The sequence below is a fragment of the Myodes glareolus genome, chromosome 14 (genome assembly GCF_982192425.1).
Source record: "Myodes glareolus chromosome 14, mMyoGla1.1, whole genome shotgun sequence".
Lineage (NCBI taxonomy): Eukaryota > Metazoa > Chordata > Mammalia > Rodentia > Cricetidae > Myodes > Myodes glareolus.
The window spans coordinates 7,031,899-7,054,775 of record NC_142039.1 but is presented as its reverse complement, the minus strand read 5'-3'; the positions used below and the strand labels follow the sequence as shown (position 1 = coordinate 7,054,775).

At 45.8% G+C, this 22,877-nt stretch overlaps 1 protein-coding gene across 20 annotated transcripts in view; it reads left to right on the top strand.

Annotated features, from left to right (window-relative positions):
• Kiaa1217 (KIAA1217 ortholog) overlaps positions 1-22,877 on the top strand; it is a 789,856-nt gene that overhangs the window by 738,969 nt on the left and 28,010 nt on the right. For 15 of the 20 annotated variants that reach the window (XM_085699015.2, XM_085699014.2, XM_087896327.1 and 12 more), the window contains 3 exons: positions 9,059-9,163; positions 9,673-9,722; positions 15,198-15,364. In XM_085699015.2, coding sequence (XP_085555141.2) covers positions 9,059-9,163; positions 9,673-9,722; positions 15,198-15,364 — 322 coding nt within the window. The remainder of the gene's footprint in view (positions 1-9,058; positions 9,164-9,672; positions 9,723-15,197; positions 15,365-22,877) is intronic. The other 5 variants (XM_048460717.3, XM_048460707.3, XM_085699013.2 and 2 more) reach the window with 1 other exon arrangement.

The following is a 22,877-nucleotide window of genomic DNA, read 5'->3' as shown; positions in this document are numbered from 1 at the left end:
CAGACCCAGCCTCCTTGAAGTGTAGAAATGAGCATGACCGCCCCATCCTGGAAACAAGGCTCATTTAAAGAGCTGAGGCTCTCGTGACGCTCACACCGCATCTCGGCTTCCGCTGTGACTCATTGGCTCTCCAACTGATGGCCAAGTAGATGCCATTCATGCTTACTGGAACTCTAGGCTTTATTTTTTCACGAATGATGTTATTCAAAACTGCAGTTTAATCTAATTATTAATTCCAAAGTTCCAAAAATGGTAGGTCTTTTTTAAAAATCCATATTTTCCACTGTATTGCTGTGAGTCAAATCATGTCCTCCTTGACCAGCCTTGGAGCTAAACGGAATTTGGAGACCTCTGTCCTGTAGCCTGACTTTAGAAAAGATATAAGGAGACACAGTTTAGAGTGTCTGTGTAAAATCCTGGCTCTTTTGGTACTTACTCTGTAGATCAGGCTAGCCTCAATCTCAGAGATCCACCCCCAAGCGCTAGGATAAAAGATGGGCGACACCACTACCCAGCCCCTGAGTCATTGTTCTTCAGAATCCACACCAGGGTTTTACAGCTAACATAGGTAGGAAGCAGGCACGGGAGCCACTCCTGCAATGCCAGCAGCTCAGGAGGCTGGGGTAGGGAGTTCAGGAGTTGAGATCCTTGTAGACAATGTCATAAGATTCTGTTACAGAAACAGTGGGTCTTATGTTCACACCACTCCAGAACCAGCTCTCCCTAGCTTCCAACACTGTCAGTTGGAAATAAGTTACATTCTGTACCAGAAATGAATAGCTCTTCCTACCAGTTTGTACCTGGATTTAAAAAAAAAAAAAAATGGGACGCCACTCCAGAACATGAATATTGAAGAGCACCCTCAGGGAAGAGAAAGAAAATCCAAAATTGATGATTTCATGTTGGCTTGCTCTGGGGTGTGGTAGCTAGAGTCACTGACAGAGCCAACAGGAAATGAAACACTTGACCCCAGGCTGTGCGTCGCCATCACAGTGGTGACATTACAGAGTGGCTACTGCACTCTGCGGGGCAGTTAGCCATGTTCCCTGAGGGACGATAAAGCCTCCCTTGCTGAAACTCAGTGCCTTCTGTAATTTAGAAAGGTCACATCCCTCATGGGTGCTGTGCAGTTCTGATGAAAAGAGGTGCAAAAACCACTTGGTGATCCAGAAAGTTGTCTGATCAATAAAGAGTCTTATGAGCATAAAAACATGAAGCTATCTAGTTATGCAGCCATCCAGATCCAAGAGACAAATGTGTCTTGTCACTGACCTGGGGCTATTTTCAGGTCCCAACTAATACAGCCTGCACAGAGAGTAAACTGTGAAATAGATTAACTTCTGGGAGTGCTTCCAGTCTGCATTTACTGTTCTGGGAAGGACCCATCGGGCTTCAGAAGCGGTGTACCTTGGGAGCCCTGTCCTGGGTGTGTCTGAGCTTTGACCCACTTGTCTGATTTGACACACCCTTCTTTTTTTTTTCTCTCTCTCCTAACGTCAGGATCACTGAACCAGAATGGAGAGAATTATGAGGGCTGAATAAGTTCCTCCTGAGAAACCATTCAATTCTAGGATCCTGACTTCAGCTATATTTCAGATATGATCTTTGCAGGTAGTGGATGAGACCAAGGGCAACTCTCTTAACAATGCCAGAGCCTTTTGGCCCCATGACCGCTGCTTTGTGTGCCCTTGCCATCAATGTAACAAAACACTCAAGACATGTAGCTTACTAAGGGGAAGGGCTCATGGATCATGGTCCAGAGATTTCAGTCCACATTTACTTGGGCCTCTCACCTTGAGCCAGTGGTTGCACTTTTATCAAGGTGGGAGTGTGTGGCAGAAGAGCCCTCTGCATTTCATGGTAGCCAGGAAGCAAGAGGGACCAAGGTCATACATCCCCATTATAGGCATGCATACCCGCTATGGCCTGGCCTCCTTTCATTGAAACCACTTTTCAAAATTTCCACTGCCCTGTCGTACCACAGGCTAGGGACGAATCCTTTAACACTACAGTCTTTGGAAGACCTTGAAGATCCAAACTCCTGTAGACCTTCAGCATTCCCTGCCATGGACACCACTGCATGTGTGCTGGCCCCTGGGTCTAAATTTGGCAGGGACTTGCCTGCTTTGAAGACTGTGCATTTGTGGTTGTGCCTGCCTGGTGCTTACTGCCACTGAACAGCCGCCGGACTGGCTCCTCTCCAACCTCAGGGCTTCACCCAAATGCCATCAGCTAAGAGAGGCTGTTCTTGACTACCATGTGGTTTTCTAACTGGCTCCCCACTCCGAGTCTATCTACTCCGGGATGTTCTCAGCAGAGAAGTCTTAGGATCCAGTTAAAATTTGAGTCCTCAAATGTCCTCACATCAGCTACCATCACATTCATAGTCAGACCAAAGGCCATAAAAATTATCCACATCTGGAAGGACACACTTTGCAGCTAGTCTGGGGCCAGTCAGATTTACCTCTGGCCTTCCGTAGTAACCAGTGACTCCCTTTCATTCTGAAAAGGTTACTGGTTTGCAAATAAATTATGGGGTTTGCATTCCCGGTGGGACCCTGCATTGGTTCCTATTGCCCTTCCCTCCTTCACTACTGTAGGCACAGTAGCTCTTTGACCTCTCTGCCCTGCCAGGCATTCTCTCTCTCTCTTTCTCTCTCTCTCTCTCTCTCTCTCTCTCTCTCTCTCTCTCTCTCTCTCTCTGTGTGTGTGTGTGTGTGTGTGTGTGTGTGTGTGTAAAGCCTTACTTCCGTGTCTTCGGTCCCTCGAACACTGCCTAGCACAGTAAGTGCTGGCTGACTGTGTAGAGGGGTCACCTCTGTAAGTCAGAGCACAAGTCACGATCAGTTCCCGGCCCGTGCTTTCGCTGGGACTGTTTTAGTTGACTCCCTACTGCTGCACTTGCTGTGGCGCCCACATCAGTACTGTTAGTCTATGGGCCCCGCCCATTCCTTCCAGTTTCCGCCTTTGCTTCGTGTGCCAGTTCTCAGGAAGGGTTGCGTTTCTGGCTGATTACCCGGGAGCTTTCTGTGGACGGTGCCAAGGACATAAGCAGCCCCCAGAATCCTAGCTTGGGTGGAACTACCCCATGTCACCTTCAGGGCTTCTTAAGCCTGAGACAAGGAAGAACGTTCATGTGCCATGATTCCCCATTTCCTGTCATGGTGCCTACCTACACCCAAAGTCATGGCCAAGGTGAACTTGAAGTTGATAATCCACCCTCTTCCATGATGCTGAGGAAAACAAGCAGCCTTGGTTTCTAGTCTGAAGAGCTGAGAGCTAGAGGGGACGGCCCAGTGTGGCATTTCCTCCTCATGTCCCACTGCAGAGTTTTGTTCCCTCGAGGCCTCAGAGCAGGTACACACAGCCTTTTACCCTCTTCCATGAGTGGGCTCCAGGCTTGCTATCAAGCCAGACATATGTTTGTATTTTGTGTATCCCAGTATAAGTGCAGGGTTCGGGTGCAGCTTGGTGGTAGAGCACCTGGGGTCAGCATGCAGACCCTGGGTTCAATCCTGAGCACAGAGACAGCAGCACTAGTAATAATGCCAACTGCAGTGCGTCTTAGGTAAGCGCCTTTGGCTTGGCCGCTGTGTTTTATCTGGCCTAGGAAAACATGGCTGCCTAGTGAAATGATACCTTACCCAGTCTCCTTGAAACCAACAGAAAATGTCATTGTAAGATCTAAGATGTCATTGTAAGATTAAGTGTCACAGGGGCCAATTCTTCTCATTTGTCGCCTCCTCGGACAGTCAGGAAGCAAAGCCAGGCTAACATGGAATCTGGAAGGCTGGAAAAGAGCCTAGAAGCAAGCGGGTCTTGACAGGATGTGGGGAGGGGAGTGTTGTAGTACTTATTCCAGGCACTGTTATAGTTTGGATCTAAACAGTTCCCTAAAGACAATTGTTGAAGATTTAGTTTTATACTGTTGTTGTATGTGATGGAATGTTAAGGAGTTGGGGCCTAGGGAAAGAAGTTAGCTTGTTTAGGGCCTGGCACACCCTTGAAGGGAATATCAGGATCCTTGCCCCTCCTCTTCCTCTCCACCTCTCCCTGACCCCATCTTCCTGGCCATCACGCCACTGAAGAGAGTTCCTCCAGCACACATGTCCCACTATGGTATGTTGTCCCACTGCAGGCCAGAGCAACAGGGCCAGTGTCTTCAGGCTGAACTTCAGAAAACATAAGGAACAAGAAAACCCCCAGGGGCTGTCTAGACATTACTGATGGCTGGCGGAAAGAAGGCAAGGCCAGGATACAGAGAAGGGGCTAGTCTATGAACAAGGGAACTGAAGACAATGAGAGAGTGAGTGACTTCAAGAGGAGTTTGGAGTTCAGGTCTAGACAGTAAAAACGTTCTAGGTTGGAACCTGAAGCCAGAAAATAACAGCAAACGTGTTTAAGAATCTGTAATGTCAGGCTTCTACAGGGGTTGTTTGTATGGATCTTAGAGCTTCAAAAGATGGCAGATTGGAATAGGGATATGTTCATCTGTTTGAACATCCAGACCAGGCTGGAGGAAACAGATGGCCAAGGATGAAGACTTGTATCCCACCCAACCTGGCTTGTTGGCCACCTGTCTGTCCCGCTCTGTCTATCAAGAGGTGTGGCGTCCCAGAGATGTGCTCCTGCCACCATGAGCTCTGTAGGTTTTTCTCGAGTCATGAGACACAACAAATCATCTCTCTTTTAAACTGCTGCTTGTCAGGTGACAGAAGTGTGAAAACTAACATGAGTCTGTGACGGAAAGGCAACTTGCTGTGCTCAAATACCTGCAAATAGCAGGGGCTCCTGACTTTGGAAGACAATTTAGACAAGTCATTCTTTTTGTTTTGCTTTTTTTTTCTTTTTATTACTTTTTAATTGAAATGGTTTTCTCATAAACAATATTCCAATTATGGTTGCCCCTCTCCCAATGCCTTCCAGATCCTCCCAAATAATTCTAAACGTGCAGAGGGCACGTTCAATGACTGAAGCCACAGTAGGGGGACAAAGCATGCCTGATCTTCGTGCTCACTCCAGGAGCAGAGGGCAGATGGGTAATAGACTCCAGCTGCTAACTCCATCCATATTCCCTCAACAAGTCCAGATGCCTCAATGAGAAGTTAAGATTGTTCGGAGAGTCGGGAGTGGTCTCTTGGTTATTTAGCCCCCAATAGGATAACATAGTCCAGAAATGGGACGTTAAATGATTAGTTCCACAATGGTAGCAAGAAGTCATAAAAGATTCTGATCAGAAGTGAATTTAGGGACCACTTAGTACCTCTTTGAACAGCCGTCTCACCTCCGGTAGTTGTGACTTACTGCTTTACACAGCTAATTTTAGTGATGGGGGAACTGACTAAGGAGGGCTGAATTTCTAATGCACATTAGTGTGCCTGACTGGTTTCAGCCAGCTGCTCTGTATCTTTGGAAACATATTCTTTGGGGGCTGGGGAGATAGTCCACTTGCCACACAGACATGCAGGCCTGAGTTCAGATCCCCAGCACATGGAGACAGGTGGGTGCTTGAAGCTCATCAACCACCAGCCTGACTAAGCTCCTACGTCATTGAGAGACTCAAAATATAGGGTGGGGAGTGACCCCAGAAGACACTCAGCATCATTGTCTGCTTCTACATACATGCACGCACATGTTTTCATGCACACGCTCATGCAGGCTTGCACGCATCCTTTGGAATTCATCGTTAAGAATTTCTGTTCTTCGCTTAGTATGGTGTCAGCTTGATTCCTAATTGGTATTAATTTTCTTAACAAGACAAAGATAAGAAACTAATCCAGGCTCAAGGAGGCCTCCTTCAGAGCACAGACATGTCCATAATCAAAAGTGATTAAAGGTGAAACTTGAATCAAAAGTCACGTGAATAAACCCACTGGCTAAAAATACTTCCTCGAGCACAGAACGTTTTCTTCCCTCTGCTCAGAAGGCAGCAAGGGCGGCCCTTGAGCCATGTGGGCGCCCCTTCATCTGCACACACAGACCCAGGGCAGGGAGGAATGCAAACAAAATCAGGGGCCGATTGATGCTGGGAATAGCACCTTCCCTGAGTTTGCCTTGTATTTTTTATTCATGTTGTTTGGGCCTCAAAAAAGGTTTGTGCAGCCAAGCAGCTGACTTGCAGCGCTAAATGACTAATTAACCCTCCCCTACTAATCGTATAAATACGGTTTATGGAATGATATAAAATGGTTTATAAAATCACTTTTGAGCCGTCTTTTCTACAGTAATTATACCAGCCCATAATACCTTAAACCAAGTGAAATTGGTAAGAATTAGTCTAAGTGTCCTTAATATTCCGACGGTTATCACACAGAATGGCCGCTGCAGTAAACGGCAGGGTCGTGCCTAGTTTCTCTTCTTCCGCTGCATTTCTATTTTTCCCCTTTTCATATTAAACATTCTTCATAACATTTCATCACGGGAGAAGGCTGCATACATTCCACTTGCTGTAATTTAGTTAAACCATAAAATTGTTTCCAGATTACCAACCATGAAATGGAAAGACAATCTTATTTATGAATTTATAAATCAGATAATCTCCCTCAAATGAATCCTGAAACCAGAAACACTTAGATGATTGAATATGAAGGAAAGTTTTCTCATTACCGTGTGTCAGAAGAGTTGTATTTTCATGAAGTGGTTTTGGCTGAGACATTGGCACACACATTTGGGGTCAGTGTGTTGTCCCATCACTGCCTCCACTGCACTGACCCCACATGGGAGTGGAAGAGAACTGTGGCCCCTCTACAGTTGGTTCAAATGTCTATACACCACAGGGAGGATATCAAAGAGCATCTAACTTGGTGTCTCCTCCTTGGTGGCCCTGTTGATGCCATAGCCTGGAAGAGGCCACCCAGGGAGTATTCATGCCCTAACTCATGGTTACTGAGTACAGAACCAAGCATGTAGATACCTGGATCACACTCAGGCCTTTTGCTGCAAGCATCTAAATTGCCATCTAAAGTTATTCTACACTTGTGTTGGTGTAAGCCCTGAAGAATCAGGCAGTGAGGTACAAGTGAGGAATTATTGTTCTCTCTCTGCATCCCCAAACCACTAACTATGGAGGGGAAGCTTAGTGGAGAAGTCAATCTCCCCTGAGAGTAAAAAAAATGGTAGGGAACCCTGTGGCCCCTCTGCTCTGCCTCCATATCCAGTGCTACAGAGCCAGTGGATCTGCTCTGTCTCCATATCCAGTGCTACAGAGCCAGTGGATCTGCTCTGTCTCCATATCCAGTGCTACAGACCCAGTGGATCTGCACTGCCTCCATATCCAGTGCTACAGAGCAGGTGGATCTGCTCTGCCTCCATAGTGAGTGCTACAGAGCCAGTGAATCTGCACTGCCGCCATAGCCAGTTTTATGGTGCCAAGATTTCTTCTTGCTCTTTCCTCTCAGCAGAGTCTTGGTTATTCCTTGTAGATGTGCACCTGTCCATACATTGCATTTCTCTCCATCTTCTGCGCAGAGAATGATAGGGATGAATACCTTCCACTCTGCACTGGCACTTTCTCTCAAATAAGTAGTTTCCCAGTGTTCGTGTCCGTTTGTGTCTCCTCTGTGGCGGACACTGTGGCTGATCACTATCCCCATCCCTTCTGACGTACTACTGTGACTTACTGATAAACATGGGCTTTCTGGAAAGTTTTTGCTAACCTGATTTTCTTATTAGAATTTTTTTTTACTAACTTTTTTCCTTGACCCATTGATCCTTTTATGGGAAGAGGAGGCCACGTACATAGGGGTGCCTGCAAACGCCTCAGTTCAGAGACTGACATGCTCTGCTGTGCCCGGGTATATCAACAGTCAGTCTGTGCAGATGTGCGTCCACCCTTGGCATTTGTGATTGTCTCTAGTAGAACAAAGATCATACCGTTCAGACATACATCACTCGCTGGGGCTGCTTGTCTTTTGCAGCCATTAGCTAACCACCCCACATGACATACGTGCAAGAAACCTCGTGTCATAACTGCCCTGTCCTTTTAAACTGAAGAAAGCATGTGGAATCATCAAACCAGAAACTGGTAACTGCAAAGTTACACTTAGTAATTGATAAGGCATTCAAGATTTTAGTCCAAAGGCAAGACTCAAAGCCTCAAAGGTTAAGGATGCTCTTGACTGCCGCAAAGTTCAGGCCCTGTCTGTCCGTGGGCCCAGCCTCACCGGTTGTGTTTCTGTAATGAAAGGATAGATTGCTACCCGGCTACTCTGTCTCCATGGAGTATCAGATAGGGAAGTTGGCTTGAACTGAAGAGCCACAGCGTGTGTATGAGTGTGCTGTTTGTAGACTAGGAATTCTATTATACACGTGGTCCTGTTTTACATCCATTGTCTACGATGTAGACAGGTGAGCCTGTTTCAGATACCTGGTTGGAGCACCACAGAGCCCTGAAGAGAAAGATACAGCACCTGTCCATAAGCAGTAACTGAGGTGGGGGGATTAGTATGTTCATGATTGAGTTGTTGAGTGCATTTGTCCTCCTTGATCCTTCAAAATCCTCCAGGCTAAGTCCTCTACACCATCAAACTGAGCATCATCTACTCTCAACCTCATATTGATTTCAACTGTATTCTCCATGGTGTTGACAAGAGGCGCTTGTTTGTCTGCCCTTGGGCTATGAAACAAGTATAACTACACATGCAACAAACACCCTCATCGTTCACACTGAAACCAGCCTGCAGCATCCCAGATGGGAAGAGCAGCCTGGAGGCATGTATGAATGCAGGGCCTGGCCCTGCGGAGAGCCAGTCCCACCGAGGTCTCCTCTCACAGGGCAAGAAGGTGTAAAAATACATACTGTGTGAGCACCCGAGGGAGATGCTATTTTCTGGGAGGCCTCTGCTGGCCTGGGCATTGTCTTTTTTGTGAGATCACAGTCTCCTCACTTCATTCTTATCAATAAATCTTGGCCTCAGTCAAGAATCTTCAGTGCTCCAGGTTTGGGTAGACTTTGGCAGCCTCTTGGCTGGTACCTTTTATAGCCCGCAGGTGGATCTTTCACCTAGCAGAACCCATCTGAAACTCAACAGTTTTAACAGACAATTCTCTTGTTTTGCAGAGAGAGGATGCAAGCCATGGAAAAGCAGATTGCCAGTCTAACTGGCCTTGTTCAGTCTGCCCTTTTTAAAGGCCCCATTACGGGTAGTAGCAAAGAGACGTCTAGGTAAAAAGAAGCCAGCCGTGCAGCGCAAAACATATTTCAGCTCGCTTCTCCTTAATCACTACAGCCATTCATTCACTGAAGTTCATTTCTCCGTGATCATTTTAGGGCTGACATGTTTACATCTTTATAAATTATGGTGTGTGGGGTTGTTCTTTTGGTTTTGTTTTTCTTCCAGTAATTCTTGGACAAAGATAATACTTTGGCCCAAGAAGGGTCAGAGGGCTTCCCAGTGCATGTGGCTTCATGGACCACTTGCCCCGCAGTGCCTGTTCCTACCATCCACGTGTGTCCACATCCACCGCCATCTGAAAACCACTGTGTGCCCAGCTGCATTCGCCTGTGTCAGCACACACCTGGGAAGCCTTTTCCATCTTGGGCAGCATGGAGCCAATGTCAAACACTTTCATTGCTTAATCCATCACCGCCAATTCTTGAGAATAGAAGGGTCAGGGAAAGACGATGGGACTTTGGAAACTGTAGAGCTGACTCTCTTTTTTCCTTTTATCCAGTGAGAAAATGATGAAAGCCACAGCCGGCAGGAACCAAACCGATGGTGCAGGTGAGTCTTCCCAGGAGCTCTGGATGGCCATGAGCTTCAATCAGCACTGGCTGGCTTCACATGTACTCAGTGTTTCTCCAAGTCAGTTGCTCTGATGCAGAAGTGTCCAAGAGATCTCCGTTGCGACTCCAGCTCCTTGCAGCACAGAAATCACTGCTCCGTTGCTCATTGACTCAGTCACTCATATGCCCATCCAGGCACTGGTGCACAGAGTGGCTATGTAAGTGTGAAACATGGCGCTGCCTGTCTAGAACTTCCAATCCACAGAAAAGTTGAACATATATGTGGCTTGAGTATCAAGAATTATGCGATAAAGCTACACAAAAGGCTTGCCTGGGTAGAAAGTGTCCCCTGGAAAGGCGATAGTGGAGTACAAAGGGGACCTAGAACTTAGGGAAGGAAAGGGGAGAGGATCCTTCCAGGTCGAGGTAACTCAGCAGTCCCTTAAGTGCAGAGTGAAGCCATTGATAGATTCCACTGAGGACGGACATTAGCCTGGGTGTAGTAGGGGAATGGACAAGTCTGAAATAACCACTTACATAAGTCTAGATAGGAAAAGAGAATGAACGAGATTCCCGACTTTCCTTTCAAATGCTAACATTCCCTGAAGGAGGACTGACACTGTCCCCAGCATGACTTCCTGATGTCCCCACCTCTGTGTGGTGACCGCCTGATCTTGCGGTCCCCAGACAGGCCTCCCTGCAGAAGATGCTGTTTTCCTGCCTGCTGGATTATAAACAGATCAGGGCAAGAGTATGCTCACATGCTGAGGCTCTACCAGAAATGAACCCCTAATTTAGGGAAACCGCATCTTCTGGCCTCATGCAGCATAGGAATGTGAATAGGATTAGGAGCATAGGTTTAGCTCCCCTGCCCCTGACTCCACTCGGGTGGAGCAGAGCCTAGCGCTCAGTTCTGAGGGAGGCTTCTCCAGCGTTCCACTTAGAAATCAGTCAGTGGCCTGGGCTGAACCCAGACAGTTATTTCATGGAAATCACTAAACTTGACTTCAAAACTTGCCAGTTGGCTCTGGGGATAATCATTCACTCATTTCCTTATTTATTATGAACCTCAGAGGATAGAATGAAACTACTAACAGTGCCTCCGGAACCCATTCTGGAAATGACGAGTGTACTAAACATCATTCTGCTCAATGTGTACATGCTGGCTTGTAGGCTTCGATGCTTCTCAACTTATGTAGAGTAATAATAAGGAAACATTGAGGGAGTGTTTCCTGTGTGTCCGGCAGTGTCCGTGCATTAACCCATTAATGTCTATCACCGTGGGCTAGGTAGGTACCATTTTTGTTTTCTTTTTCCACATAAGGAAGTGGAACACACATCCCCACACACGTGACACACAGTCCACATACCTCCTATTTGATCTCATCCTTTCATGTTATGATGCACAAGTCCTTGAAAGATACACAGGTTGTTTGCTTTCTTCAGTCTGAAGTTTTTGTAAATGTCCCTATTGAGCAAGGCAGAATAAACAAGTGTAGTTTCTTTGGCCGTGTTTCCAAGCATAATAAGTAATTGTGGGGGACAGACGGACTTAGTGGTCACATGTTATATGCAAAGCATTGACAATGCGAGTGATTTGCCCTCCTGCGTCTCTGCCCAGTTTGGTCTTTCTCTTTCTAACGAATGTACCAAGGTTACACACTGCCCACAGGGGTTTAGTTGCCATGGCAGCCAGTACAGTGCACAAAATGTATTGATTCTTCCATACTCCTAGGAAGTAAACTATAAGCAGTGTTATCCCTGTGTATAGACAAATGACAGACTTATGTAGAAGGCAAGAAACTCACTTGATTAAAGGTCAACAGAAATGAAGTCCAGACTTCCTGGTTACTTAGAAATGTGTACTTTCCTGTAGACACAAAGGAGCAGAGGGCACTTGTGAGGCGTACCATGTGTATTATGTTGTTGGTTAGCACACTTAACCTGTGAGGAAGGTGTTGCCATCTGTATCTTGCGGAGAGAAACAGATTCACACATAGTAAGTTAAGATGCTCTAGGTCCCCCAGCTGGTGGCAGTCATTCTAAATCTGCACCAGTGTTAGTTCACATCACATGCACACTTGTTAAAACCTGACTAACCCAGGGCCAGTGAGATGTCTCAGTGGCTAAAGACACTTGTGCAAGCCTGGTGACCTCAGTCCCCGGGACCCACAGAGAGGTAGGAGAGAATGAACTCCAGAGTTGTACTCTGACTAGCAACTACATGCTATATCATGAGCCCAACCCCCCCCACACACACATGATGGTGGTGATGATGATGATGATGATGAAGATGAAGATAATGATAATTTTAAGATATAAACTAACCAAGACCAATTACCCCTAGGAGTAAGATTCTGGGGGCAAACTGTATGTTGTGTCTTCTTGCTAGACTTGGAAATAAACTGAACATGACTACCCATCTGTGGGTGTGGCATCCCAATTCTAGGTCTTGTGACTCTAGCATGAGCGGGGCTTACTTGGAGTCCCCAGTACTAGGTCCTCTCCATCCTGAGTCTGCATTTCAGGGCTTTGCCGTAGATCCTTGCTAGCTGTTGGGTCACCCCCAGAGCTCCATACTTGCTGAGACTCTAGACAAAGGTAGAGAAAATGGTCCTTTCTCCCATTCTGCTCAGAGAATTCAGCCAAGGCCAGTAAGATTCACTCTTGGTCAGACATTGGGCTAAGCAGTTACAACTGTTGACTTCCTTAGCCCACAGGGTAGCACCAATGCCCATTAAATCAAGAACTGAGAGTTGCTTGCTCAAGTTTATACATGGAAAAATGGAGAGTGAGAATAGCTTCCAGGTTCTGGCCTAAATATTGAAGTGGATAATAGTGACCTTGGCTAAAATCAAATAGAGACAGAAAGCAGTTTGTGGGGCCGTGAGAGGAGATAATGAATTGGATCTGCTTGTAGGGAAGACTGTGGGTGACTTGACGCTATTTGTATATGACTCTGAAGATAACCGTAGGTTGGGGGGGGCAGTGAGCTGGACAAGTGGTGGGAGAGGATGGACTTCCCCTCAAAACATGGCCAGAGAGAAGAGCAAACCTAGGACAACAGGTACCCGGGTCTCAAAGGTCAATAGAGGGAGGATTTAGAGAAGAGACTGATGGAGATGGAGCAGCAGAGAAGGAAGAAGGCAGGGAAGAGACATCTCAATGTGACAGGAAAAGAAAGAAGTGACTGATAGACAACGAAGACCAGTGATGTGCTAGATGACGTCATGTTCCCTGGAGAGGAGCCATTGCTGGCCACTTTATGAGCAGCCGTTTCAGGGAATCGGTGGGACCAAAAACCACACGCAGTAGAACTGGCTGTTATTGAAAAAGATGTATTCTTAAACAATATAGATTCCATAAAGAAGCTGGTTTTTGAAAATGTTTTTGAAGCCTGATATAAGCATTCATCTATAACAAAAACGTGCAGGCTGGAGCCTGTTCTCTTTACGAGTTGGCTCTGTGGGTAAAGGTGCTTATTGTGCAAACCTAGCAACTCAAGTGTGATCCCAGAACCCACTGAAAGTTGGAAGGTGAGAATCGACATGTACACACACACACACACACACACACACACACACACACACACACACACACTAGATAGATAGATAGATAGATAGATAGATAGATAGATAGATAGATAGATAGATAGATAGATAGATAAGAAAGATTGGTGAGGTAAACTGGAACCCCAGAATGCACTAGGATCACAAGGTATGCAGAAGGAATGGGCCTTCGTTTGACTGAGGAGCTGGCAGGACAGATTGGCTTTCACAGTGTCATTTTTACTGAAGTGGAACCAGGGTGGTTCCTTCTACTCTGCAGATGATGTATGTTGTGATATCAGGAGTTCTCATGTCTGTACACATGTATCGTTGCCTCCACACAAGGCACAGGCTGTCTGATTCAAAAGCGACAACTTGGAACTGGTAGTTGTTCCCTGTCAGAATACGTGACCTTGGAAGACACTGAGTTAATTGTGACCCACGGCTGGAGCAAGAGATGTCACTGGGTGTTCTCTTCCTTTGTCATCACAGTGGAAAACAGTCTTCTCAACACTGCACAGATGGCAGACACTGGCTTCTCTGAGGGTGACGCTGATCTGTGTCAGGGATACTTGTAAAAGTTTCTCAAGACCCGCTTGGTGATGGTGTGAATGACCACTGAGGCTCATAAGAATAGCCCAAACTTCTGTGTGTATATAGGTGTGTATGTGTCTGAGTGTCTGTGTATCTCTGTGTGTGAGCGTGCATGTGTGTCTATGTATGTGTTACACAGATTCAGCATTTACTCTGGGGGCCTGTTCCCTAAGAATAGACAGAAGTTCTGTGTGTGTACATGTGTATATGTGTGTTTCCGCGTTTATGTGTCTATGTATGAGTGTGTATGTGTGTGTGCATGTGCGTGAGTATGTGTGCATGTGTGTGTGTTTGTGTGTGTGAGTGTGTGTGTGATACAGATACAGTATTTACTCTGGGGGCCTGTTCCATAATTTTGCATTCCCTTTAAACCTTGCTGACCCTCCCCAGTGGGCTCGCAAAATGTATGAATCTTTCATAAATTGAACCAAAGACGGAGAATAAGGGCAGCTGGGGAATACGTGAGGAGCTGTCCTTCTCAGCCTTAGCCCCTTTAGTGCTAGAAGTTGAGTCTAGGACCTCAGAGTATTCCAACACTGCGCTGTGCTCCTAGCCCCAGCCTAAGCGACTCTTTCCATTGCCTTTTGGTTTTAATTTCTTTCCTAAAGAATTTTAAAGGAAAATCGTGTTGTCTTACAGAGGGTAGTAATGCACAGAAATCTTACTAAAACCAAAGGAGGTTTTAGAGGCCTGTGAGGACTCAGCCAAGTTTACCTTCTGTTGATTACTTTCCTGTCTCTATCTCCATCAGTCCCATGTCCACCTGCCAGCAGGAGATGGTCACACAGCGTGCTCTATGAAGACCCAAAAATTAAATCCTCCCCCACTCTGGAATGACAGCTATATATACCAAACAGATTTTAAAAATCTAAAATTTAGTGATAAGAGTATTAGAATATCAGCAGCCAGAATGTTGTTAATATTTTGTCCTGTATACTTTTCAACTTTTGTCTATGAAACTCTGTGCATTTGAAGAAAAAGAAAAGGAAAGGTGGAGGAATCACAGCATAAGGGGATAAACAGGGAGGAGAGAAGGGAGAGGGAGGGGAAATAGATGGATACAGAGGGGCTGGCAGCAGCCAAGATACTTAGCCTCCTTGACATGGCTTCATGCTGTAAACCCTGCTCTGCCATCCCACGACGGTGAAGCTTCTAGAACATGGTGGTTCCACACTGAAACTCTTAGCATTCTGGGACCTATTGTTTTCCTGGTGTTTTTCTTAATTAATTTTTTAGTCCTCTGTGTGCAGATAGGCCCCACAGCTCAGGTGCTGTCTGCGTTCTAAGGGCTTTGCTGGGTTTTGATTTTGTTTTTTTTTTCCCCCTCACAGGAACGGTCCATGTTTCAGCTGGGAAGAGTCTAGGCACTTTGGAGGCCCCACTGCCTCCTAGCCAAGCCCTGCCTGCTGGTACCTCATCCATCCACATGAGTCTGCTTGACATGAGGCGGAACGTGGTTGAACTCAGACTCCAGCTCCAGCAGATGAGGCAGCTCCAGGTACCTCTCACAGATGTGTCCCTCTGTCTTAGTGGCTTGGGATCTGACTTTCTGCCCCCACTCCCATAGCCCCAGCTCTGCTGTGACTTCCCTGGGCCCCTTTACCTGCTCTCTTTAGGAGCTAATTGAAGGTCCCACACATATGATCATAATGACACAGCTCCCTTGTTTACCCGTAAGCCTGGTCTAGAACCTTCCACCACAACTATAGCCAATGCATGACAGCTTCCTTTGGTAGTAAGTGCTTTACATGAGAAAAAGAACCTTCCAGCAATTGTAGTTTTAGAAGAGGGCCGAGAGGAGAGCTACCCCATGGGGCATGCTACCAGCCAAGGTTGCCAGCTCTCAGAAGCCCATCCCTCCTCCTCGAGAAATATGAGTTCAGCACAGACTCCTCCTCATTTCAGAACTGTGAGTTTAGCATAGAAGATGAATTAGTAAGGGTGAGGAAAAGCTCCTGTGGGTGACTTGCTGAGCACAGAGCGTCTGCGTTTTGTTCGGGTGGTGTGTTCCAGGTGTCCTGTGTCCTTCTCATCCCTGAGCTATAGGGAATCAAAGTGGGGGTAAAAATAACCCTTCACATCCCAGATCTCGGTCAATCTGACAAAGTATGCTATCCCAGCTCCTGCCTCGAGTCCTAAGGAGTTGGGAGGCACAACACTGCCTGAGGTCACCTTTAGCCTCCAGTGCAGCCTCGCCCTCCCTGCCTTTGGCAAGGATTTGGACTTGGACGTGGAGGGCATAGTCCTTGCTTGGGCTTTATGGAGACATCTCTTTGACCTCCATTAAGAAGCTCACAATCCAAATATTATTAAAGTTGAACACACCCAGTAGCTGGGGCAGTCACATGGGCGGGCCTCCTCTACAGCTAGTGGAAGCAATTCCCAAGTGGTGAGGTTCAGACAAGAAAGGACTTTGAGCCACAGCTCTTCTGCACCCCAGTGGCATAAACCCAACATGTTCCACCACCTAATGAAAGCTAAGAGTGTGTGTTCCCACCACCAGTGTCTAGCAGTGGAAAAGGGGGAGTGGCAGCTAGAACGAGGCTCCGAGTCATATCCAAGTCTCTAATCCCAACACTGGGAGGCTGAGGCAGTAAGATTGTGAGTTTGAGGCCAGCCTATACTGCATCATGAGATCCTGTCTCAAGATCACCTCTTCTAATTTTAATTAAAATTAAAATGTAAAGTAAGGGCAGCTGGTTTGGAAGACCTCCTCTGAGGTCCTGGAGTACATGGTGAGGGTTGGCAAAACAGAGCAAATTGCTCAGTGCCCAGACAGCCACCATGCGCCCACTTTCTCTCTGTCCTAGACGCCTGGGACATTTGCTGTATATTTATTTAAATCCCCCCCATGAGTCATGGCGTCTGTGAAAGTCCATCTTGGATGAACTTCTCTTTGCCTTGCAAATTTATTTTCCATCTTATGTGTATGTAGGGAGGGGCAGACCTGTGTATGTGGTGTATGAAATCCCCTCTGAGTCATGGGTGTCTGTGAAAGTCCATCTTGGATGAACTTCTCTTTGCCTTGCAAATTTATTTTCATTTCATGTGTATGTGGGGAGGGGCAGACCTGTGTATGTGGTGTATGCATGTGAGTATGCAGGTGTGTGCCCATGCACCTGTGCAAGTGGAGGTCAAAAGAAGACCTTGGAGTTCTTCCTGTATTGCTCTTCACTTTGTTGCTTTGAGACAAGGTCTCTCACTGAACCAGAGGCCATTTAACTTTTAGGATCCACCCGCTCCTGTCCTCCAGGCTGAGATCACAGGCCTGTGCAGCCAAGCTTGGTTTTTCTATGAGTGCCAGAGATTCCAGCTTAGGTCCTCATGCTTGTGTAGAAAGCATTCTCATGCACTGAGCCATCCCTCTGCAAAGAAGGGAAAGGCAGGGGAGGGGAGAATGAGAATAAGAATGATTTGATTCTGCAATGAAATGAAATGTTTCTGTGGGTGGTTGGAATGACAACTAGAATGTTCTCAGTCCTCAGTGTCCTAACAATGAAGTGACAAATGAAGCAAGGAGGGACAAAGTACTCAGCCCCTTTAGAAAGCAGTTGCCGTTCAATTCCAGCCATCCCTAACCCTGTGGACTTGGACTCCCTGCTTCTGAATGTTTTCAGTACTCCCAGAAAATCTGCAAATACAAGTCTGATATAAAACATTTCCATTTTCAAGTGTTAGAGAGTAATTAAGACTCAGTTGTTCGGTGTTCCCAAGGCCAAAGGGCAGGACAGGTCTATAGGTCAGACACACCTGTCACTTCCCTGTTTCTTTCCCAGTCTGTCTGGAGTCTGCTCCTTTAGGCTGAGTCTTTCTGTGTCCTGTCAGTTGCTCCCAAATAACCACAGGTGACTTAATATTAATTTTAAATGCTTAGCCGATAGCTTAGGCTTATCTCCTATCAGCTCTTACAACTTAAATTAGCCCATTTCTATTAATCTATGTGCTACCCCACCTGTGAACTGCCCATGTTGCTTCTTCTGCATCTGGCTCGAGACTCTTCATACTTTGCCCTTCTTCCCAGCATTCTCTCTGCCCCCAAAATCCTGACTAGCTATCGGCCAATCAGCTTTTTATTAACAATGAGAGCAACATGTTTTCACAGTGTACCAAGGGTTATCCCGCAGCATGCCCCTCCTCACACTGCAGCTGCATTTTAGCACTGTTGCTGTTTGGAAACTCTGTTCCTCATTGGACACCCCTGCTGTGGTGCCCTCACTCCCCAAGCTGAATCTATCATTTCTATAGTAGGCACTAACTGCTCCCCACAGTGAGCAGCTCTTGGTTTGGGGGCATGGGTGGCATTGCTTTATCATGAGCACAAACAGTTGTCTTAGCTATTTCCTAAGCATTTGATAAGCAGTTGTTACTGTGGGTGTTAATGTTAACACCGGGGGTGGCATTATTTGGTTCTGGGAGGGTTGGAAGAGATCTCCTACTACCTACTGCCCCGTCAACCCTCGAACCTTTGTCAGCACAGTGTAAAACTGTTGATTTCTTAACAGAAAAGTTCTTGACCAAGGCTTAGCAATACTATCCTAGCCCAATGAGTTTCTTTATCCTTGTAGAACTGCTCCACTTCATTGGTTCTCTCTGGGAGCAAATGGACATAAGCAATGTGCTGTTGAACACAGAAGTGTTAGCAGTTTCCAGAGCAGACACAAGGGGGAAGATATGTGCTTTGTTTCGTAACCTGACTGCCTTCACCGCCCATCTCCACCCAATCTTTGTATTCTCTGTGTCCCAGGCTTCCCCCCTCTAGGAACTTCTGTCTTTTCAGCCAAGGGAGTCTATTTAACACAAGAACAATTGAGAGTAATTAAGCTGTGGCAGCCCCGATTCTCCTTCAGCACCTGCATTATCCTACACCTAATATGAATGCAGTCTCAGTGTGATTATGAGTCCAGTAACAGAGCTATCATTAGGGACATGCAGAACCTGCTAGGAGAGTCTCAAAAGAACAAAAATGGAATTAGAAATTCCAATGTTCTCTGAGCTGTGTTATAAAATAGTGTAACTGAATGAACTCTTTTGTGTTTGGCAGCCTGCTCCAGTAATTAGATAATTAAATCATTGGAAAGTCTTAGACTGTAGCAGATTCTCATATGTGAACATTTCATTTCCAGAAGTGATAGATTCTTCTCAGGAATAAAATATGAAGCAGACACAAGGGTGATCAGATGGGAGAAAATGATGCCAGTGCAGCCATTGAGGCAACCAGCTCCCTCTGCATGTGATGCGTTGGCTTCCAACTTCATATGAACTGGACAAGACATGCCCCACCCATGCTGCCCGCTAGAGTCACCTCCAGTCCTTCACAAAAGAGCATATATTGAGTTACCCTGCCAGAGTCTGACTTCAAGAGTATAGGCTGACAGGTAGGCTAGTGGTTCTAGAATTTTCCAGGGAAAGAATTACTGCTTTCAGGTTATTATGACAGCTCAGTCCAGTGAGATGCCTCGTAGACATGCCAGGATCAGTCACTTCTCACAATGCTAAGCGGATGCTGATGAGTACCACTCTGTAAGCCCAGGAGATGGTACCTTAAACCGCACCAGCCACATTCATCAGCTGCGCCTCCTCGGCTTCATCAGATCTGCTCCGGCCACAAGCTGATGGAATGTTTACACTGCTGTGTGCTCCCTCCCAAGTAACCTCTGGGTCCACAAAGAGGGCGACAATAAAAGGGCTTCGTAACTCAACAGATACTCTCCTCAACAGAGGATGCTCTTCATCCATTACTTTTACTGACATAATTTATAGATGAAAACCCGCTTTTCTCTAATGGTGGATAATTCCTTTCCTGCAGAATGTCCCAGTGCGTAGATTTCTTTTTCCTTTCCACAAGAATTCCAGAGCCACGGAGGTGACTGTGTTCCTGCCCCTCTCTGAGTTGAGGAGAGAAATGAAATGTGTTCCCGGAAGAAAACAAGCTCTGTGGAGACCACAGTCAGGACTTTGCCGAAATCAAAAGAATGGATACATTCTGTGGTCCCAAGTCACACATCACTATTTTTTTCTTACCCGCCCATCTCTTTATCTGGCTTCCTGATAAGTTAAAAAGAAAATCATGTTATTCTGAGCTTAGTGTTACATGTTTAAGGTTTCTGGGAATCTGCGGGTTTTTCCTCTGGATCAACACTAAAGACGAGACTGCTGTTCACTGAACCCTAGGATCTGGTCTGACATAATTCAACAGTTATCTTAATGTAGCTCTTGTGCTAGAGTGTTTTATTTTCTGATGTCCAAAATTATAGTCAGGATAATGTGTATCCCAGAGGAAAGTACACCAAAATGTGGCCCTTGTAGGACAGACTGTTTTTCCACCCAGGCAGACATGATAGAGGGAACCGATGCAGAAGTTGACTGTTGAGTTACTAAACAATTTACCAAGGTCCAGTCAGATCTACAGACAAGAGACTATCTAAGATGCTGAGACAACATCCAGATACCGTGTGTTCGTGACTAGGCATTGCTTGTTTTATGAAGGTGGTTAGGAGTCATTCTGGTGTCTGGTTTTTAGTCCCAAACCCCCGAGTTTGTGGCATACCCACTGCTCAGTGTCACAGGGAGATTGCAGCATCTGGTGCTTTCGGTCAGCTGACCATGTTGTCAAGGCTGGCTTCACCTACCTTGTCAGGGATGAGCTTAGGAGGTATAGGACTATTTTGAGGTAGTTAGGTTTAAACGGTTTCCTACATTATTTATGAAGTTGACATGGATAACTCACTTGGCCTAATTAAAGATTTAGTGGCCAAGAACATTCCAAGTGTGCTTATAAAACCATCAAAGGCATTTTTAATAAGTTGTGTTTTCAGCTAAAAGGCAGTAGTTGCAGCCCCGCCCACCATCCCATTGTTGACATCTAGAGAACTGAAAACTATTGAACATGACTTGTAGACACTGGACAACAGAGATCTTGAGCCTGGGTTGCTTAGAAGGATGGAGACAAGGCAGATGAATCCCATGGTTGACCCGTGCATCTACCTGGAAGCAATTTTCAGATGTAATGCAGAAACTCAAGCAGTCTTGGGATCGTCTTGCTCAGCTAAGGAGATAAAATCAAGGTTCAGAAAGCTGAAGCAGCTTGCATTTGTGGAATGAAGTGCCAAGTAGAAGAAATCTCTGTATAGAAAGGACTATGTTAATCTGTGGCCAGCTATTGGGTAATAAACCAAGTATGTGTAGAATGACCAGACCTCTGGACCAAGTAAAGACTAGATAAACTAGCAAGTCAGAATCTTCCCAGAGACCACCCAGGCCTGGAGCAGTTCAAGTTTTCACAAGAAAAATGAAGAGGCCATATTGGATACCTCAGAATTAAGTACAGACTAGAAAAAAAGCTATATCCCAGTCATTGAACCAAAGGAGCCCTAGCATAAAGATCACCCTAGATTCTTCCTACAAAAGATTAAAAATAGTCCTCTCAGTAACAAAATGAGCCACACACAACTGGCTTGTCAGAGAATACCCAAAATCTGTAAGGAAAACAATAAAAACAAATATTCCATGCCTAACATCCAGCCAGTAGCTACTAGACAATGAATGATGGTTAAAAAAAGATATAATCTACGAAAACTCAGCCAATAGAAGCCAACCAGAAGTGACAAAGATCACTTACATCAGTAACAAAGACTTCAAAAGGCTTTTCAAATTATTCTCACAGATTTAGAAGAAAACATGAACCGATGCTTTAAGTGCTTAAAGATAGAGCTTTTGATAGTTTATAAAAAAAAAAAAAGACACACAGTATCTAGAGAGACTTAAATTATGAAGCACTGGCCAAAGAAAGCAATAGAAAACAGCAATAGAAACCATCTAAGAGTTAAGAAGAAATTACACTAAAATTCAGTGACCCATGGAGCAGTATTCAAGGGTCAATGTGGGAAGAAAGAGTGGGGCCAATTTTTCCAAACTTGATGAACGTTATAAATCCACAGACTAAAGAGCCCAGTAAACACCCAGACTGGTCGTCGGAGAGAAAACCACAACAATGGATGTTGTAAACAGATTGCTAGAAAACAAGGATCAATAGAAAAGACAGGCAGAATGGGGAGAAGCATTTCATACATAGAAACACAAATCAGGATTAATATACACTTCTAATCAGAAGTAAGAACAGACAGGAAATAGTTTAAGGACATCTTCAAAGGCCCAAAAGGGGAACAAAAATTTGAAGGGGAGGAAACTTGGTGCCCAACTCCTCTTATGAAGTCAGTGTTACCCTGTCCTAGTTAGCGTTTCACTGTTGTGATAAACACTGACTGAAAGCGACAGCTGCGAGAGGAGCGGGCTCTCAAGTCCCAGTCCCAGTTCCACCAGGAGGGGAAGGCAAGGCAGCAACTGAAGCAGAGGCAGTGAAGGGGTGCTGCTTACTGGCTTGCTCTCCAAGGCTTGCTCAGCCTGCTTTCTTATACAAACCAAGGACCCCCGGCTCAGTGGTGACACTGCTCACCATGGGCTGGGCCCTCCCACATCAATCACTCATCAAGAAAAAGAACCACAGGCCAACCTAATGGAGGCAGCTCTTCGATTGAATTCCACTCTTCCCAGATGACTCTAGCTTGTGTCAAGCACACCAAAAGTAACCAGCACATGCCCTAAGAAGGAAACCAAAAGTAGGAAAGTCACAGCCCAGCGGCCCTTGCGAAGACAAAGGCATTAAACCCTCAACAATAGTAGCAATGAAGTTCAGTAATGTATTAAAAAAATAATTACCTCAAGTACACCAGAGTTCTTTAGCATAGAAATATAAATTGTCGTGTTCAGCCCAATCAACAGAATAAAAAATGCATAACCTCTCAGTAAATACAAGACACGCATGCTGGAACTCACTATCAGTGGCACCAACACTCGGGAGTCTCCAGAGAGAAAGAACCTTCCTCAGCCCATAGGAAATGGTATTACTAGTGAAACGCCACACATGATCCCAGGAAAACGCAAGAACCAAGTAGACGGAAATCACCTTTCCCTTCTGTTTAGCACTGAATATCTTACCAAGCAGAGCAAGGCTG